General features: G+C 41.7%; 1 protein-coding gene across 3 annotated transcripts; it reads left to right on the forward strand.

Annotated features, from left to right (window-relative positions):
- Positions 1–4,378: 4,378 nt before the first annotated feature.
- LOC121571709 (insulin-induced gene 2 protein-like) lies at positions 4,379–19,610 on the forward strand. Of its 3 annotated transcripts, none has more exons than XM_041883347.2 (7): positions 4,379–4,459; positions 15,407–15,684; positions 15,794–15,914; positions 16,513–16,637; positions 17,034–17,200; positions 18,177–18,276; positions 18,423–19,610. In XM_041883347.2, exons 2-7 carry the CDS (start codon positions 15,511–15,513, stop codon positions 18,462–18,464), a joined length of 729 nt encoding a protein of 242 aa, XP_041739281.1. In that variant the 5' UTR covers positions 4,379–4,459; positions 15,407–15,510; the 3' UTR covers positions 18,465–19,610. The 3 variants fall into 3 exon arrangements, with proteins under 3 accessions (XP_041739281.1, XP_041739282.1, XP_041739280.1); XM_041883348.2 differs by lacking the exon at positions 4,379–4,459 and adding an exon at positions 6,798–7,049 and having other exon boundaries at positions 15,794–15,887; XM_041883346.2 differs by lacking the exon at positions 4,379–4,459 and adding an exon at positions 6,801–7,049.
- The last annotated feature ends 916 nt before the right edge of the window (positions 19,611–20,526 follow it).

A 20,526-nucleotide genomic window follows, 5' to 3' on the forward strand; every position in this document is an offset into this window, starting at 1 on the left:
GATTCACCATATGTGTAAGTAATACTGCAGCATTGTCTAAAAGAACACCATTACAGAGCGGGTTACACCTTCAAATAGGTGTGAGTGCTTTGGCACCTGATATCTCTGTATTTCACATGATGGACACTATTAAAGTGGAGGATCCCATAATGGACTATGCATCAGTGCAGGTAACAGTTGTCAGGTTAAGCGCCCAGGTGGAGGATTCCATTAGAGACCCACAGTTCCTAAATCAGTCATTTTCTTTCTTTCTTTCTCTCTCTCTCTCCTAAATCAGTCGTTTTATTTCTCTCTCTCTCTCTCTCTCTCTCTCTCTCTCTCTCTCTCTCTCTCTCTCTCTCTCTCTCTCTCTCTCTATGTGTATTGAACTGCTTCTGTCAGGTAATTACTACAGCTTTATGCACTCTCTACTCCCCTGCCTCCTCAACAGTGAAAATAAACCTAGTCCTTGGACTTACCCATGCCCACCCGGCTGAGACCATTACAGACACTGTCTCTCACTCAAACATAAGACACTTACAACAGTACATCACCTGACAAGAGGTGTATAGACTGCAGCCATCTCAAAACAGGGTTTTGAGACAAAGGTTTTTCTTATAAGTTGGAGCCATATTGCAAGTTACTTATAACAGAATAACAAAATAGGCTACATGTTTTTCTTAGGATGATTACAATATTATGGCTTACTGTGAAAACGACAGTCACAATGGTCGCCTACAAATGAAACAAGCCAGTTTCATAGAAGAATTTCAGTTTGCCCGTGATCCAAGGGTCTCTTTTCGCCCACCCTGACAGGTGTAAGATTAACTTAGTTAGCCGCTAACCCACTCATGCGCAGCAAATTAAATTAATGGAACAAATTTCCCTCCTAATTAAGATGAAAATCTGTGTCAGTTGTAACCTTGCTGAGCACTAATTATGTACAAATGATTTATCATCTGTTCGGTCCTGAATAGCAATGGACTCACCTCACTGATAGCCGTGGCTGCTGTTTAAGAGATGGCTGCTGATTAACACAGACAGTTTGTGCTACAGAGGAGCTGCACACAGCCAGCCAATGAGAACAGATGCACTGAATCTCCCTCCTTTCAATTAACCTATATTAGATGTGCAGCTGAGCATCTCTGGGCTCGGCTCCGACATGTTTCTCTCTCCTGAATGAAAATAAAGTGTCTGCTGTCTGATATTTATGGAGTGTCTCGCAGTTTGTAATTGATGATGAATCCCATGTAGGCCATTTCAAATTGAGAGTGAACTGATGATACCTGTATGATGACTGGTAAATATACTATAGGTGTGAATAAACATAATCATATAGCACTCCTCATATATTATCTTAACTTTCCTCCTGTTAGAATCTGAGAATGTACATTCAACTTGAAAGCTCTGACCAGTGACTGGTTCCTTACAAAAACAGGCTAGATCTATGATGGTGCCAGTAGATGGTGCAATTGGCTAAAATTGGCAGTGAGCAAGTGGGATACAAAATGCAGTAGGGCTAAAAATGACAAAACACAGAGATCTGTACAATAGTGTAACTGGTGTATTTCATTTTATTTCCCTGCTTTAAAGCTACATCGGAAACGTTATATTTCAATGGGAGCCAACAGTGATTAGCATTAGAATCCTGGTCCTCATGGGGGTGAGGACACACTTGCCAATCTGTAATCAGCATTCCACAGACTTGCTCACAAGGGATACGGCATGCTTTGTCATTATCAATCAAGATGCCACACACATGCTGGTGTTGGTGCTTCTGTGTTGCCAGCTAAATGGCATTAGCATTTTGCCCATAGTTGCAAGAATGTTCCTAGACAATGATGAATTAGTAGACTTGGAACCACAAATAACCACCCTCTGTTTCTAAAGCTCCAGTATGTATTCTTTCCCATACAGTGTTTCTTTCTCATTTATTTAGAATTATAGACAGCAGTGTGTGTCCCTGTGTGCCTGCATATGTGCTCCTTAAAAGCCTCACAGAATGTCTAATCATGCAACTATGGACAATTTTACTTTCGATTAGTACTTTGGTTCATTAGGCAATACCACAAATGTGATGGTTAGTATTTCATTGTTGCTGTAAATGTCAATAAACCTTTTGAGGGAGGTACTTGCACGGTTCTCTATTCATTCCTGGCTTGTCTTCTGAATACAACACAGTACAGATGTTCATGGAGATTCACAGTATGTCAGTCAGGCACAGAGAGAGACAATATGTCAAGCCCTTATGAGTTATTCCTGATCCACTCTGTGAGCCCTGGGGACCTGGGGGCACGCTGGAACATGCAAACCTGTTTTCAAAAACATAGACCTTTTCTGGCACAGATGTGCGTAGGTGGAATTTCAAATAAGGCATTTCTTAATTTTCTGAGTTTATGTTTGATTATATTCTCAATTCGCTATGGCATTTAGACAACAGCTTTAGTAATATTATGTTTCAAATGATTGAAGACAACCACCATCGTCCCCCACACGCAACGGCATAAAATATGTTACAAGTATTTATTGGTCAGGCAGCCCTGGTGAAACACATATACTCAGCCATTTTCCTTTGTTGCCCTCAGTGGTTTTCAGTATTAAATAACACCTCTGAGAGGCTGAGAGTTACAGTGGCACTGCAAAACGCATCTATTATCCCTGTCTGGGGATTGGTGGGTGAGTCAGGGAGGGGAGGGGGTTAGGGGTTAATTAGAGACAACAGAAAGGTCAGGGGGCCTATTATGTGTGAGCTGAGACCTGTAACGGGCCAATAGGGGGTGACTTTAAAGAGAGGCGAGAGCCCACCCCACCCTGCACCTTCACCATCAGTCACATTTATACGAGGGTTGTGTCTGACTGGGACACACAGGACTGGTAATGAAAATGCCCTTAACATTAAGCCAGTCAGGATGATGAATTGGGTCCCCAGCCATTTTCTCTCAGCATCAGGGGGCCTACAAATAGCCCTTGACAACTAATTGAAACCCCCTCCGTATCCTGCCTGTACCTAGCAGGCTCCCTCTATCACTCTGATTATTAGGGTTAAGGACATCTCCCCGGGGATTGTTGGTACTACTGCAGTGGATGGGACTTGTAGAGTCAGCCAATTGAATCCAGAATACCCAAGATGATAACAGTTCTAAATTAATTAATTAGCCACGTGTCTTCTTCTTCTCCTCTATGTGATTTTACGTCCTAGCCATCCAGTGGAAAAAGATACTGTTGATGTTGAAAGTGTTTTCACTGGTGTGCTGGAAAGTCGTTTAGTGACAGCTTTTCCTATTACATGTGAAAAAAAGAAAGAAATATCCCTTAGTTCAACTATCTATGTTCCAAATAAGTCAAAAGGCTGTTGTGTCCCCCAAAAGTATAGCTGCCAAATATCCCTGTCCTGCTCCTCACTGCATACTCAAACAGCAACGTGATCCCCTTCTCTCTCCTGTCATCTTTCATTCACGATGGCTGCATGACTTCTCCTTTCAAGTTTCTTATCACTGTTCAGTCAACACATTCGATTTGCTCCAGCAAGTGATCTAATAGGCTTATGCTATGGAGGTGAGGCAGTCACAGTGTGGAGTGGATCATAGTTAATCCCCATTCCCATTTACACTTGAATTTGGTATTCAGTATTCAGGGCCTAGTGCTCATGCTGGGGTTTAAAGGATTATACAGCTCTCATGATGCCTTCTCAAAGTCTCACAGACCATCCACACTCACTCAGTTTATTATGATTTATTGTTATGTTTATTACTACAACTCTGGATTTCATGCAATGGATTTTATGCAATGGATAGACCAAAAATGTAAATAGGCCCTAGTCAGATGTGATCTATATTAAATACATTATTTAATCAACACTGCTTTGATATATACATCGAATTATGTCTGTTGACAATCAATAGCTAAACAATTGAAACGTTTTCTCAATGAATTAATAAAATAATGTATGTATTTTAATTTAAACCATTTTATAATGTGATATGTCAAAGACAGGCTTTGCTTTTATCCTACCTGCTTTCAAAACCAAGTGGGAAGGTGGTATTTACCAGATAAGACTGGGAAAAATCCACTTGAATGCCACTCCAACTGGTAATTAGCTACTAGTGGGAAACTCGTCTATCATCCCTGAGTGCCGACTGCTCTAATGCCGCGTTCACGTGCTAGTCAGAACTAGGAAAATTGAAAATGTTTGACTTCCTAAATGGTTGTAGTTAGTCACATACCTCGTTCAAGGAATTAGCAAATTGGACATTTATGAGTTTCCCTAGTTCCGACTAGCGTCACATGCTGACCTCTGACGTCACCAACTCAGGAAATGACCTCGATAACAGCATTTTCGGCAGTTAAATGCAACAACAAACATGATAGCTGTACTTTTAGTTTATGGTTGACGACGGAGCTTGTTGGCCATTAGCCAATCGGCGTTTCTCAACGAGTTCAAAGCACATGCATGCAACTGGTATTTATAGCTTCACAACTGGTAATTTCCACTTTATGAGATGGGAGATAAGATGGTGGAAGGGGAAAAAAATTAGAAAAGTGGAACATAATACAAGTAAATATGGAATGGGGGAATGCACAAGCCTTCTGGAAGATCTGATAAAGGAGAATATGGCGGACAGGAAAAAAGTGAGAAAAGTGGAACATGTTTTCAGTCAATATGGAGAGGTGGATAACACATAACTTTTGGAAGAGCTACAGAAGGACATTGAATGTGACGAGAGTGAGGATGAATTAACTGTGGTGGCAGGTGTGGTAAATACCGCCAAGTTTGAGCCTCGTCCTGGTGATGACAAAGATGATTCTGGCCCAGTGGGAGTGAGATTTTTGGAGAGAACGGATCCTTGTTTCTGGCAGATCCATATGTGGTGTCAGGTTAGGTGGAGAAGAGTTTGGGAAATGTTGGGTCGGGGAAAGTGAAACGAAGTGGAATCGTGATGATTTTTTGCGTTTCTGCCGTCCAGAGGGAGCATGCGCTCCACACCACGCAACTGGGGACAAGAACCGTGACTTGCTTTCCTCTCCAGAGCATGAACTGTGACTTGCTTTCCTCTCCAGAGCATGGTGCTGTTGAAAGGAGTGATAACTGGAGTGGCGTTATGTGTTGAGGAGGATCAACTGAAGTTGAAGATTCCCGGTGTCTGTGACGTCCACCGTTTGGTGCGACGCAGACGTGGTGGAGAGCATGGTGAAACAGAGAAGACACTGTCTGAACTACTGAATTTTGATGCAGAGTCTTAACCAGATAAAGTCAAGTTAGGATGTGTCAGTTATCCCGTGAGAGCTTTTGTCCTGAAACCATTACGGTGTTTTAGGTGTCAAGCTTATGGTCATGTGGCAGCAGTGTGTTGGAGGGAGATTCCTAGATGTGAGAAGTGTGCAGGAGGACATGAGACAAAGGAATGTGTAGTATCGGTTGAAAAAGTTGTGTGTGTGTAAACTGTAGGGGTACCCATGGTCCTGGAGATCAGAGGTGTCAAGTGAGAGAAAAGCAGGTTGGGGTTCCCAGGATAGGAGTAGTACAGAAGGTGTCATATGCTGAGGCACTGAAGAGAGTAGTAGTAGAGGACGGGTCCAAGGTGAGGGATCATAAGAGGATCCCTGTGAGTAGGCAGAGGCCAATGGAGAGTGATAGGAGTAAAGTGCTTCAGTAGGGTTGTTTTTTTTGGCGTTCATGGCCATGGTTGTCAATTTTACCGCAGGAATGGAACGTAAATCACAGAGGATAGATGTTGTGGTGGTAGCTGCAGAGAAGTACTTGGGTGTATGAGATTTTACTGCAGAAGAGTTAAAATATGTTTTTCTTTCACAAAGTGTAATGAATTCATACTACAGAATAATAGGCTGATACACAGACAATACATGCACCTATAATATTTGTTTGCAATAATACCAAAGAAGAAGAAGAAGAATTTACGCCTTCCCAACATTTTCAGTAGTGGAAAAAGTACCCAATTGTCATACTTGAGTAAAAGTAAAGATAACTTAATAGAAAATGACACGGGTAAAAGTGAAAGTCACCCAGTAAAATACTACTTGAGTAAAAGTCTCAAAGTATTTGGTTTTAAATATACTTAAGTATCAAAAGTAAATGTAATTGCTAAAATATACTTAAGTATCAAAGTAAAAGCACAAATCATTTCAAATTACTTATATTAAGCAAACCAAATGGCACAATTGTCTAGTTTTTATTTATTTATCGATAGCCAGGGGCACACTCCAACACTCAGACATAATTTACAAACAAAGCATTTGTGTGAGTCCACCAGATCAGAGGCAGTAGGGATGACCAAGGTTGTTCTCTTGATAAGTGCGGAACTCCCGAGTGGCGTAGTGGTCTAAGGCACTGCATCTCAGTGCTTAAGGCGTCACTACAGACCACTTGGTTCGATTCCAGGCTGTATCACAACCGGCCGTGATTGGGAGTCCCATAGGGCGGCACACAATTGGCCCGGCGTCGTCCGGGTTTGGCCGGTATAGGCCGTCATTGTAAATAAGCATTTTTTCTTAACTGACTTGCCTAGTAAAATAAAATAAATTGGTCCATTGTTCTGTCCTGCTAAGCATTCAAAATGTAATGAGTACTTTTGGGTGTCAGGGAAAATGTATGGAGTAAAAAGTATATTATTTTCTTTAGGAATGTAGTGAAGTAAAAGTAAAAGTTGTCAAAAATATAAATAGTAAAGTACAGATACTCCAAAAAACTACTTAAGTAGTAAAGTATTTGTACTTAAGTACTTAAACCCAATTGACTCCCATTCAATCCTTGAAGGAGAGCTCTCCTTGTCCCAGAATAGCCCAGAATGCATTGTGCGGCCCATTGACGACGCATGAGAAACGTACAAAATTGGCGTTAATACGATTCCAATTGAGTTTCACATCTCCTTGAAAGTATCTCTGGTTTTAGAAGCTGATTGGTTGGCCACGTAGCCAGTGCCAAGCCTTTTAATCGGAAGTTAGCGAGAAGGCTAATTTCGAAGCTAGGTCTCGAACTCCTGCTAACTACATAAAAACATAACGTGGAATGTGTATTTTACAATTTCAGAAAATATACTTTTTAAACATTGAAGGTAAGATTTCTTATTTAATTAAAGGCAAATAGCTTGTGGATATCATATCAGCTGACTGACGAAGCTTGGTGGCTAGCTAACTAGTCAGCTAGTTATGCTAATCAACAAAATATGTGTTTGCTGATTATCATCAGTCAACTATGTTCAAATGACTAAGTAGCAAATTCGTTTATTATGTAATCTTACGATATAGTTAGCTAACGTCAGTTAATAATTGTTTGTATCCAACCTTGTGTATTGAAAAGTATTATGCTAGCTAGCTACAGTAGTTGGCTGGCTATCTTCTAGCATTAACTAACGTTGGCTCTTTTTAATCACCTTAGCTAACTAGGTAGCTTACTAACGTTACGTTGCTCTGACAGTGCAAATACTAACACACGTTACTGTTATATCATATCCCAGTTTCGTAGATGAAACGTTAATGCAGGTAGCTAGCTAGGTCTTAAAGTAGCGAGGCATCTGGCAAACATGATGTATTCAATCATTTTCTGAGGCTGAGCATACATTACATGGCCAGAAGTATGTGGACACCTGCTCGTTGAACATCTCATTCCAATATCATGGGTATTAATATGGAGTTGGTCCCACTTTTGCTGCTATAACATCCTCTACTCTTCTGGGAAGGCTTTCCACTAGATTTTGTAACATTGCTGCGGGCATTAGTGAGGTCGGGCACTGATGTTGGGACATTAGGCCTGGCTCACAGTTGCCTTTCCAATTCATGTGTTCGATGGGGTTGAGGTCAACCCAGATTTGTCCGTCGGACTACCAGATGGTGAGTCATGATTCATCACTCCAGACTCCAGAGAACGCGTTTCCAGAGCCCAATGGCGGCAAGCTCCAGCCGACGCTTGGCATTGCACATGGTGATCTTAGGCTTGTGTGCGGCTGCTCGACCATGGAAATTTCATGAAGCACCCGACGAACAGTTATTGTGCTGATGTTGCTTTCAGAGGCAGTTTGGAACTCTGTAGTGAGTGTTGCAACCGAGGACAGATTATTTTTACGCGGCCCGTTCTGTGAGCTTGTGTGGTCTACCACTTCACGGCTGAGCCGTTGTTGCTCCTAGACGTTTCCACTTCACAATAACAGCACTTACAGTTGACCGGGGCAGCTGTAGCAGGGCAGAAATTTGACGGACTGACTTGTTGGAAAGGTGCCATCCTATGACAGTGCCACGTTGAAAGTCACTGAGCTCTTCAGTACGGACCATTTTGCTGCCAATATTTGTCTATGGAGATTGCATGGCTGTGTGCTCGATTTTACATTTACATTTTAGTCATTTAGCAGACGCTCTTATCCAGAGCGACTTACAGTTAGTGAGTGCATACATTTTCATACTGGCCCCCCGTGGGAAACGAACCCACAACCCTGGCGTTGCAAGCGCCATGCTCTTCCAACTGAGCCACAGGGGACTTTTATACACCTGTCAGCAACTGGTGTGGCTGAAATAGACGAATTCACTAATTTGAAGGGGTGTCCACATACTATTGTGTATGTGGTTTGGTGTGTGTAAAGCCAAATGACTAAAGTCTATACCTGTTGTATTCGGCGCATGTGACCAATACGATTTGATTTGCATCTTCTTGAGACTATAAAGAAATCAACAGTAGAAATATGAATATTCTTAGTTAGACTATTTGGCTAGTGTTTTTAAGGCATTAGCATAGATTACCACATTATGAGTCATAATACCCATAAAACCTAGCGGTCAAACTGGGAAATGGTTCCAGTCGTTTTTTCCACCATAACTTTTCCCATTGTTAAAAAAAAATCAAATTTGATTTGTCACATACACGTGTTTAGCGGGTGTAGCGAAATGCTTGTGCTTCTAGCTCCGACAGTGCAGAAATATCGAACAAGTAACATCTAACAATTTCACAACATATACACACAAAACTAGTAAGGAATGGGATTTAAGAATATATACATATATGGACAAGCAATGACAGAGCAGCATGGACTAAGATACAGTAGAATATTATAGAATAAAATGCAGTATATACATATGAGATGAGTAGTGCAAGATATGTAAACATTATTAAAGTGACTAGTGTTCAATTTCTTAAAGTGGCCAGTGAGTTCAATAGGCCAGCAGCAGCCTCTAATGTGCTAGTGATGGCTATTTAACAGTCTGATGGCCTTGAGATATAAGCTGTTTTTCATTCTCTCGGTCCCAGCTTTGTACTGACCTCGCCTTCTGGATGATAGCGGGGTGAACAGGCAGTGGCTCAGGTGGTTGATGTCCTTGATGATCTTTTTTGCCTTCCTGTGACATCGGGTGCTGTATGTGTCTTGGAGGGCGGGTAGTTTGCCCCCGGTAATACGTTCGACAGACCGCACCACGCTCTGGAGAGTCCTGCTGTTGCAGGCGGTGCGGTTGCTGTACCAGACGGTAATACAGCCCGACAGGATGCTCTCAATTGTGCATCTGTAAAAGTTTGAGGGTTTTAGGTGCCAAGCCGAATTTCTTCAGCCTCCTGAGGGTGAAGAGGCTGTGTTGCACCTTCTTCACCACACTGTCTGCGTGGGTGGACCATTTCAGTTTGTCGGTGATGTGTACGCCAAGGAACTTGAAGCTTTCCACCTTCTCCACTGTAGTCCCGTCGATGTGGATAGGGGGGTGCACCCTCTGCTGTTTCCTGAAGTCCACGATCATCTCCTTTGTTTTGTTGATGTTGAGTGAGAGGTTATTTTCCTGGCACCACACTCCCAGAGCCCTCACCTCCTCCCTGTAGGCGGTCTCGTCATTGTTGGTAATCAAGCCTACTACTGTTGTGTCGTCTGCAAACTTGATGATTTGAGTTGGAGGCGTGCTTGGCCACGCAGTCATGGGTGAACAGGGAGTACAGGAGGGGGCAGAGCACGCACCCTTGTGGGGCCCCAGTGAGGATCAGCGAAGTGGAGATGTTGTTTCCTACCTTCACCACCTGGGGGCGCCCCGTCAGGAAGTCCAGGACCCAGTTGCACAGGGCGGGGTTCAGACCCAGGGCCTTGAGGTTAATGATGAGCTTAGAGGGTACTATGGTCTTGAATGCTGAGCTATAGTCAATGAACCGCATTCTTACATAGGTATTCCTCTTGTCCAGATGGGATAAGGCAGTGTGATGGCGATTGCATCGTCTGTGGATCTATTGGGGCGGTAAGCAGATGGAAGTGGGTCTAGGGTGACAGGTAAGGTAGAGGTGATATGATCCTTGGCTAGTCTCTCAAAGCACTTCATGATGACAGAGGTGAGTGCTACAGGGCGATAGTCATTTAGTTCAGTTACCTTTGCTTTCTTGGGTACAGGAACAATGGTGGCCATCTTGAAGCATGTGGGAACAGCAGACTGGGAAAGGGAGAGATTGAATATGTCTATAAACACACCAGCCAGCTGGTCTGCGCATGCTCTGAGGACGCGGCTAGGAATGATGTAAAATAAGGGCTGTGTTCCGTGTAAGCTTACCCTGGCGTGACTTTTGATAACCGTGTAAATCTCTAGGACAAGGTGACTTATCAATATATTCACCTGTATTTACCCCCCAAAAATGAAATGCTAATTAGCTGCTAATGTGACTATCATAAAGAACTACAAATGCCATGATGATCTGTACGAGACTGAAGAATTGAGGCAAAGGTAAGAATCTCTGGATTAACTATCTGTTAGCCAAATGTAGTACATTTCTTTAAATGGACATTTCTGTTAACTGTCTTGGGGAAGTTTTAAATTGACACTACCTGTTAGGCAAGCTGTCAGCTAGAGATGATGTGCTGGAGCTTACAGGGATTTGTAGTCTTTCATGATGTCTACTTTGATGCTAATTAGCATTTTCAAATCTCAGAGTAAATAAAGCCAAAATATTCATAAGTCACTTTTTCTGAGAAAGTTACATGGTTATTAAAACGTCACGCCAGGGTAAGCCTACACGAAACACAGGCCTTATTTTAAGTGTTTCTAAAATCCCCTATGGGAAAAATGAATGGTGGAAAAAAGGATTGGAACCATTTCTCTGTTTGACCGCTAGGTTTTATGGGTATTATGACACCTCCACTGTGGGGCTCTGTTGACTAGCTAGGGAAAATTCCACTGTAAGATTTTTCACTTTAAAATGTTTGTCAAACAAAAACCAAAGATTGCAAAGTTAAACAAGGAAACAGTAAATGAATGTGCAGCATGTTGGCCCCCAAGAGATAAGCTTGTTCAAAGTTTGGAATTTCAGTTGATTACTATAGCGCCCCCCTTGGGCCTAATCAGTGTAATTTTGTAAATGCTGGATCACTATGGCAAGACGCATCATTCACCCTAGTTTTGTAAAAATCGGGCCAGTGATGTCTGAGATATTGCGTGTGACTAACATACGAACGGACGGAGACAGATCCGTAGTCCCCCCTCCAATTTCATCGTGGGGACAATAACTATGTTTTAGCACTCCACGGTGAAAATAGAAATAATAAATAAATAAACTAAAGAAAACGGACAGAGCCCTGCACACGACCTCTACAATCAGTCTTGCAAGAGAGAGGAGAGCTTGGTGACAGCTTGGTAAGTAAGTTCTGTGTCATATGACTGCTGGTTGTATCACTAACCATGATATTAAAAATAAATAAATGCAACAGTAAACATGTAGTCCCCCACGAATGATGTAGCGCCCCCCTTGGGCCAATCAGTGTAATTTTGTAAATTACATCTCTAGGGCAAGATGCATTATTCACCCAGGTTTCGTCAAAATCGGGCTAGTGGTGTCTGAGATCGCGTGTGACTAACGTACAGTGCCTTATTCCACATTTTGTTGTCTTACAGCCCGAATTCAAAATGGATTAAATAGATATTTATTTTCTCAACAAAAATACCTAATCTACATAAGTATTCACACCCCTGAGTCAATACATGTTAGAATCACCTTTGGCAGCAATTACCGCTGTGAGTCTTTCTGGGTAAGTCTCTAAGAGCTTTGCACACCTGGATTGTACAATATTTGCACATTATTCTTTTAAAAATTATTCGAGCTCTGTCAAGTTGGTTGTTGATCATTGCTAATCAGCCATTTTCTAGACTTGACATAGATTTTGAAGCCGTTTTAAGTCAAAACTGTAACTAGGCCACTCGGGAACATTCAATGTCGTCTTGGTAAGCAACTCCAGTGTAGATTTGGCATTGTGTTTTAGGTTATTGTCCTGCTGAAAGTTGAATTTGTCTCCCAGTGTCTGTTGGAAAGCAGACTGAACCAGGTTTTCCTCTAGGATTTTGCTTGTGCTTAGCTCTATTCTGTTTCGTTTTATCCTAAAAAACTCCCTACTCCTTGCCGATGACAAGCATACCCATAACATGATGCAGCCACCACTATGCTTGAAATTATGAAGAGTAGTACTCAGTGATGTGTTGTTGGATTTGCCCCAAACATAACTCTTTGTATTCAGGACATAAAGTTAATTTCTTTGCCACATTTTTTGCAGTTTTACTTTAATGCAAACAGGATGCATGTTTTGGAATATTTTTTATTCTGTTCAGGCCTTTTCACTCTATCATTTAGGTTGGTATTGTGGAGGAACTACACTGAGTATGGTTACATGCACATACTAATGTGATTATTGTGGATAGTCAGATTTTTGCAAGAAGAACGATTTCCCTAATAATCCTGATTTTATATGGACACATCTGAAATCCGGCTACCTGATGGCACTCTAATAAATGCAGAAAATCGCTCCTCATAATAAACGTTCTACCACAGCGACCATGCTGTTTTTGGGGAGCATATTTGATTCTGAGTTAGGACATATAACATTTGTATGTGAAAATTACTTCTAAGACGGATATATTCAGTTGTTCCGAACTCACTTCACTCGCGCTAAAGAGGGAGGTTTGCGCTACCGGTGCTGGCACATTTGCAGATCAAATACACAGCTGGAATGCCGATTTTAAGTTGTTTACATGTCCTAATAATTTGAAAGATTGCTCAGAAAACCAGGTGTTTAAATCGGCATATGCTTACTTCGATTTTGACCTTACTCCGATTTTAAGATAAGCAGAGTAAGGAGTTTACATGACTATATATAGAATTATTCCTGCGCATGTAAACGTACTCAATGTTGTTGATCCATCCTCAGTTTTCTCCTATCACAGCCATTAAACTCTGTAACTGTTTTAAAGTCACCATTGGCCTCATGGTGAAACCCCTGAGGGGTTTCCTTCCTCTCCGGCAACTGAGTTAGGAAGGATGCCTGTATCTTTGAAGTGACTGGGTGTATTGATGCACCATCCAAAGTGTAATTAATAACTTCACCATGCACAAAGGGAAATTCAATGTCTGCTTTTTTTTTTTTTAAACCTATCTACCAGTAGGTGTCCTTCTTTGCGAGGCATTGGAAAACCTCCCTGGTCTTTGTGGTTGAATATGTGTTTGAAATTCACTGCTCCACTGTGGGACCTTACAGATAATTACATGTGTGGGGTATAGAGATGGTAGTCATTCAAAAATAATGTTGAACACTATTATTGCACACAGTGAGTCCATGCAACCTATCGTGACTTGTTAAGCACATTTTAGGGGTTGAATACTTATTGACTCAAGACATTTAAGTTTTTCATTTTTAATTAATTTCTAAACATTTCTAAAAACATAATTCCACTTTGACATTATGGGGTATTATGTAGGCCAGTGACACAATCTCAATTTTAATTGATTTTATATTCGGGCTGTAACACAACAAAATGTGGAAAAGTCAAGGAGTGTGAATACTTTCTGAAGGCACCCTTAGGTCAATCAATGAAATTTGGTAAATACCAGCTCTTTATGGCAAGACGCATCATTCACCCAAGTTTAGTCAAAATCAGGACAGTGGTGTCTGATATCGAGTGGGTTAAATAGACTCATCCCTGAGCTTGTGTGCCACATTTCAGCACTCTGAGTCAAACAGATCAAGAGATATAAACATGTGCCCGTTATAGTCACTTGTCATCTCCCCTCTGGATTACTGCAACTCGCTGTTGGCTGGGCTCCCTGCCTGTGCCATTAAACCCCTTCAACTTATCCAGAACGCTGCAGCCCGTCTGGTGTTCAACCTTCCCAAGTTCTCTCATGTCACCCCACTCCTCCGCACACTCCACTGGCTTCCAGTTGAGGCTTGCATCTATTACAAGACCATGGTGCTTGCCTACAGAACTGTGAGGGGAACGGCACCTCCTTACCTTCAGGCTCTGATCAGACCCTACACCCAAACAAGGGCACTACGTTCATCCACCTCTGGCCTGCTAGCTCCCCTACCTCTACGGAAGCACAGTTCCCGCTCAGCCCAGTCAAAGCTATTCGCTGCTCTGGCACCCCAATGGTGGAACAAGCTCCCCCACGACGCCAGGACAGCGGAGTCACTGATCACCTTCCGGAGACACTTGAAACCCTACCTCTTTAAGGAATACCTGGAATAGTATAAAGTAATCCTTCTTCCCCCACCCCCCCAATAAAAAATAAATAAAGGTGGTTGTCCCACTGGCTATCATAAGTTGAATGCACCAATTTGTAAGTCGCTCTGGATAAGAGCATCTGCTAAATGATGTAAATGTAATAGTGCCACCGGGTGGTTGATATGAATGTTCTTGCATATGTTGAGTCTTGACAGTGTTTGCGACGTGTACCAAATTTCCTTAACTGATTTATATGCATTAATGTGCCAGACCACACCCATGTGAATGTTTATTGGTCAATAGAAGACATGTTGTTTTAGGTACTAGTCTAGAAAAAATTGCATTGAGATCTTTGTACCTAGATACAACATATCAACTTTCGTGCAGATTGGTCATTCAAAATGGTGGAAAATCTGTCATGGCGAGGTCCCGGAGGCAAATTTGTTCATTGTGAGAGGGACCTATGTACCGAATTTCATGACTTAGGTCAATCAGGGTGATGGGGGTGACCTTTCAAAGTTTGCATTTTCAAACTTGTTAGAGCGCCACCATTTGGGCAATCAGTGTAATTTTGTAATTGCTGGATCTCTATGGCAAGATGCATCATTCAGCCAAGTTTCGTCAAAATCATGCCAGTGCTATGAGATTGCGTGTGACTAACGTACGGCTGGACGGAGACAGATGCACTGTTCCATCCCCGATTTCGTTGTGGGGGACAACAAACCATACAACTCTTTGCACAAGGACTACTTGTATCATTTTCCACAAAAAATGTTACAAAAACACATTTACTTGAACAGTACAGATGCAAAGTTTGGTGACAGAATGATGGCATAAACAGCACAAACCGTCATTCTGTTACCAAACTTTGCATCTGCACTGTTCTTGTCCACTGATTTCACAGTCCACACCTCTGTGGTTGTTTATTGGATCATGTAGCCACACTTGAATACATAAATGTGTTCTTGTGTTTCAGGGTGTCGGTGATGTCAGTGGACAGTGCGATCACTTGAGGATAAAGTTAGCGTTTCCCTTTTTCCTCCTGTCCTGGCGTCCACGGTTGCCCCGGCCCTGGCAGCCATGGCCGACTCTACAGTGGTCAGCAACCAGCAGCGGTCCGGGTCCGGTGAGACTGCTCCTTCCAGAGGACCGTACATCGCGGTGATCACAAACAGAAACACCAACCTGGTGATCCGCGGGTTCATGCTGTTCTCTATAGGAGTGTTCCTGGCTCTGGTGCTCAATCTGCTGCAGGTGGACGATGTTTGTCTTTTGACTTTTAATGATACATCACTTGAGCAGGAAAACATTGAAGGTGACGGAGAGTACTAAAGTAGCTCATCTTTGTTTTCTCTCGCTGCAGGTACAGAGGAACGTCACTCTGTTCCCCCCTGATGTCATCAGTAGCATCTTCTCATCAGCCTGGTGGGTGCCGCCCTGCTGTGGGACCGCCTCGGGTAGGACGAACACACAAACACACACAGGTTTTTACCCGCCAGACTTGACTACTATAATTATTAAATCGTTGTCCCCTGGGTCTGCAGCACAGAGAGTAGATGTAGCTGCTGTTCCCTAGTGGACCAGTAGAAAGGCACAACAGCCCAGGCCTGTTTCCCCCTGAGACTGAGACTCCCGTGCTCTACTGCTCAGCCTTGGGGAGATTGAGGTTTCCACTGTTACTGCACACTGGGCTGTTTGCATCATGCAGTAGCTATTGGGTTTTATTGACTAGTCAAGACCAGAGCAGCACTTCATGTTTACTGTACATAGTTACTTTAACTTGCCTGTACAGTTCTTGTGTAGTATTGAAACTATAACTTTCAAAGGGGGCCAACCTCAACAAGTGTTTATTTAATTTTTTATCATCAGAATAGCATTGATGCAATGTGGTGGGCTGGCATGGCAGCCTTTCTCTTCACAACAATACTAACAGGAATGTATGGCATGGACTGTGCTGCTGCAGCAGCAGTAAAGCTGATTGTTGATCTCTGATCCTCTCTCCCTATTTCTGCACCCTCTCACCCTGCAATCCCCTACCTCTCTCTCCATTTACCGCTCTCTCCATCTACCTCTATCTCCCAGCAATGATCGGTCTGTTGTATCCGTGCATTGACAGTCGGCTCGGCGAGCCCCACAAGTTCAAGCGGGAGTGGTCCAGTGTGATGCGCTGTGTGGCGGTGTTCGTAGGCATCAACCATGCCAGCGCTGTATCCTCTAGGCCTGCCTGCCTGTCTGACACTCACTGTATTTACGTGCATACCATAATACAAGATGTGCGTAAAAACCTGTTAACCATGGGGCAAAATCTTCCCATTACATTTCCACATTCAAATGAAACTTTGAGTGTATTTATTATTGCAACATACTTTACAATAAAACAATAAAAGGAAAGAAGTAAAATCAAATGAAGCAATAAAAGGGATGAATAAAAGTGCATAAAACACTAAGGGTGTGTAAAACAATAAGATTACCAAGCTAAAAAGGTGGGGTTTTAAACGTGATGGTCTGTTTACAAGAAAGCACCTTACTCTGAGTAGAAACCATGGTTCCTGTGTGGACTATCCCACAACATGCTCAACTGTCCTTAACCCAGGCCCCCTCAGAAAGTGGACTTTGCGAACAACGTACAGCTGTCCCTGACACTGGCGGCCCTGTCCATCGGTCTGTGGTGGACGTTTGACCGGTCTCGCTCCGGTTTTGGCCTGGGGGTGGTCATCGCCCTGCTGGCCACTCTGTCCACTCAGCTCCTGGTCTATAACGGAGTCTTTCAGTGAGTACTACTACAATACCTCACAATACAATTTACAGGACATACATATATTATAATGTTAATGCTGTAAAAAATGTGACGCCGTTAATCCATTTCTTTACCTCAGACTCTTTTTAATCACAAGTGTTTCTGCACGGACCCTATTCCGCACGGACACTGCACTCGGTGGCAGCTGATCTTATGTATCGCTGTCTGTCTCTTAAACATCCAGCTTCGAGAAATAATTTTGAAGGAAAACGTACAGAAAGTTCAACCATAAACACATTCCCAGGCGTTTCTTTACATAACAGCAAAAACATCATTTGTACAGAAGTAGCTAGCTAACCAAATTAATTTTTATAATGCAATGGCTGAATGCCTTTTGATATAACTAGCTAACTTCCCACAATGATTTTAATCAGACTAGGACAACCATTCCATTTAGCTACTGTTTTTGTTTTAGTTCACAGGTCTACAGATTTAAGCAAATGATCCCAAGTCTAGTAGTAGCAGCTTGTGACTAGTTCATGTTCAAGTAGGCTAGATCTAATAGCTGTATTACATGAACTCAAACCTGGCTGAGATATTGTCTTCTGTTGAATTCATAAAATTGTTGGATAAGTTTAAATGGTCTTTGTATCCATAGAGCCAGTTATTTGTTTCCCTGTAGTCAACCTCTCCAATCAGAAATTGGGAGAACAGTCATTTAGAATGCCTGAAGCTTTAAGTGTGTGTGTGCGTGCAAGTGTTAAACTTCAAGAACATTGATAAGAGTGAGTAGACCTACTTAAACATTGGGAGCATTTTGTTTCCTCCCTTACAATCAAAGCATGGTATGCCTGTAACTCAATGCACTGCTTTTTAAATGGAAAAATCTTTCTTTAGGGCCAGAATTGCAATTCATTATTTTGTTTTTCAAGATACAGGAGATATTTCTGTTGATTTTCATGCTCATTTTGGGATTATCCTATGTTTTTAATACCCGTTTTTGTTTCAGGTATACCTCTCCAGATTTCCTGTACATTCGCTCCTGGTTGCCTTGCATCTTCTTCGCTGGTGTGATAACCATGGGGAACATAGGACGGCAGCTAGCCCTGGTGAGGATATTTTTTTAATGCTGAATTAAGAAGTTTGTCATAGGTTTATAAATGTCCTATATAGATGTATACATTCATTCACACCAGAGCTTTTTACTCTGAACATTCAACTGGCACATTACATTATCTCTGTTCTTTTTTTCCAGTATGAATGCAAACGAATGTCAGGAAAGACTCATCAAGACTGAAAGAACTTCTGGCTATATCAAACTTTTGCTCAAAATATAACTTTTTTAGCAACAGAAAAGCCAAAAGGAGGATGTTAAAGGACGTCTGTATGCAGCGTTGATGGGGATTGGTCAACCTTGGCGGAGACGGGGCAGTCATGCACAGGCAACCAATTATGTGCTTCTGTTTTGCTGAGGAGTGCTGTGCTGTAGGACAAGACTGTGTTTTGATTGGTTGGTTCCTATGTGCCTATTCAGGGCCTAGGTGGACGGACAACAGCTAGCTTTATTATAAGCATTCGATGGCTGGCCTAATGAGAGGAATAACAAGAATTGCTGATGTCATGTGTGGTAGGTAGGCCCAATCTACAACGCAATCTGTGATTGCAACTCAACAGGCACCAATATTAGTGTTGCTCTGCTGTTGTTCAGGGCACCTCAGCACAAGTGGTGTGACACCTTTGGCTCCATCGTGCCAAACAGACTTACACACAGGATTATCTGAATTATTTTCTTTATTCATCCATTCTTTATATCCTTGATATATTAGTAGAACCTATATAGGCCATATAATATGTATAGATACATTTATTCCTTGATTTTAAAATGTACAATTATATACACACATATAGTACTTTTGTTGGGGGGAGTTACATGTCGATAATGTCTATTTGCTGGCAGTCATGAGAAGGGGTGAAGTGTTTATTGTTGCACTTATTTATGACATCCTAGAGTTATATCAAAGCAACCAGCATACTGGGTCCAGTTGGTATTTCAACCAGCCTTACCTGCCCCTGCATTCAATGTTTAATTTCAATTAAAATAGCTATTTTGTTAAAAGAAAAATGCTCATAGAAGTTTATGGGCAAATTTCACTTGTGTTCACTTCCTGAATTGAAAATTGAATTGACCCAAACCCTGATGAAATCCAATCAGAGACCATGCTTCCCATTTCATCGTCCAACCAGCAGGTGCACACAAGTGTCCACATCATCAGTGGGTTCTTGGGTCAGAGGTAGTGCTGATAAGCGATAAGTGCTTTTTGAGTTCGGTTCGATTTATTTAAAAGAATCTCACGTTTTCGGTTTTCATTATTATTTTTAAACAATAAATGCATTGTGGGTTGAATTGTGTAACGACACAGAATAAAACAATTAATAAATGTTCCATGATTGCTGCCCATTACTGTTTATCACTTATTAACCATAATTTATTCACATAACTTTACTAAAATATTTAAGTTGTGTATATTACATTTGTTTTATTTGATGACTTTATTTCATTCCAAGTCATCATCTCAACTTTATAGAGCTGCTGCCTATGCGGTCTAACACAATCACTATTTTAGTAGTTGTTGAAAGTAAATAAGGCATACTTTTATGATGCTGAATACCAACTATCAATCACTTAAATCATGTATTTTCAGGTAGAGATACCTCCTGAAGCAACTGCTATCTATCCCTCTCGATCGCCATTCTCCCTCCGTGTCTGCCTTACACTAACATAACATAGCAGGCGTAAAATAAACACACATACCGGACAAGTAGGCGTGCAATGGATCATTGTAGTTAATTACCAAGTTTTCTGCACTAAAACTATGTAGAATATTGGCCTGTTAAACTACAACTCCCTAATACATCTCACACGTGCTTGATCAGATTTCGCTCTATAGAAACTGCGCATTGAGCTCACAGAAAATAATTAAACAGACTTATGCATTGACATTTTTTTTAACGGATATACTATAAGGATATGTTAGTGTTAAGAAGAAGAAGGAATGGCTTCCTATATCTAGAAATTGTGGCAAGACTGCTTTGTGAAGGGATTTTTTCCCAAATTTGTTTGTTTTTCATAATACTTTAGTAAAACCTTATCATTTGTCATTTAACATAACGGGTTGAATTAGAGGAAACTCAATGTTTTTAGAAATAAATATCTCAACAGTGTTTTTGTAAAATATTAATTTTACTTGGCATGATAATGCAAACAAACCGCCAATGACTGCAGAGGGAAGAACGCGCTCAATATAAAAATAACTAACTTGAATATCCTAGCATGTCAGCATTATAGCTATGGTGAATTA

The sequence above is a fragment of the Coregonus clupeaformis genome, chromosome 29, assembly GCF_020615455.1.
Source record: "Coregonus clupeaformis isolate EN_2021a chromosome 29, ASM2061545v1, whole genome shotgun sequence".
NCBI classification, from domain to species: Eukaryota; Metazoa; Chordata; class Actinopteri; order Salmoniformes; family Salmonidae; genus Coregonus; species Coregonus clupeaformis.

Excerpts from the sequence above, each read along its gene's own strand:
- LOC121571709 (XM_041883347.2), top strand. The coding sequence starts at position 15,511 with ATGGCCGACTCTACAGTGGTCAGCAACCAGCAGCGGTCCGGGTCCGGT. Across the intron at positions 15,685-15,793 it reads TGGTGCTCAATCTGCTGCAG|GTACAGAGGAACGTCACTCT; the intron begins GTGGACGATGTT and ends CTCTCGCTGCAG. Across the intron at positions 16,638-17,033 it reads GCATCAACCATGCCAGCGCT|AAAGTGGACTTTGCGAACAA; the intron begins GTATCCTCTAGG and ends AGGCCCCCTCAG.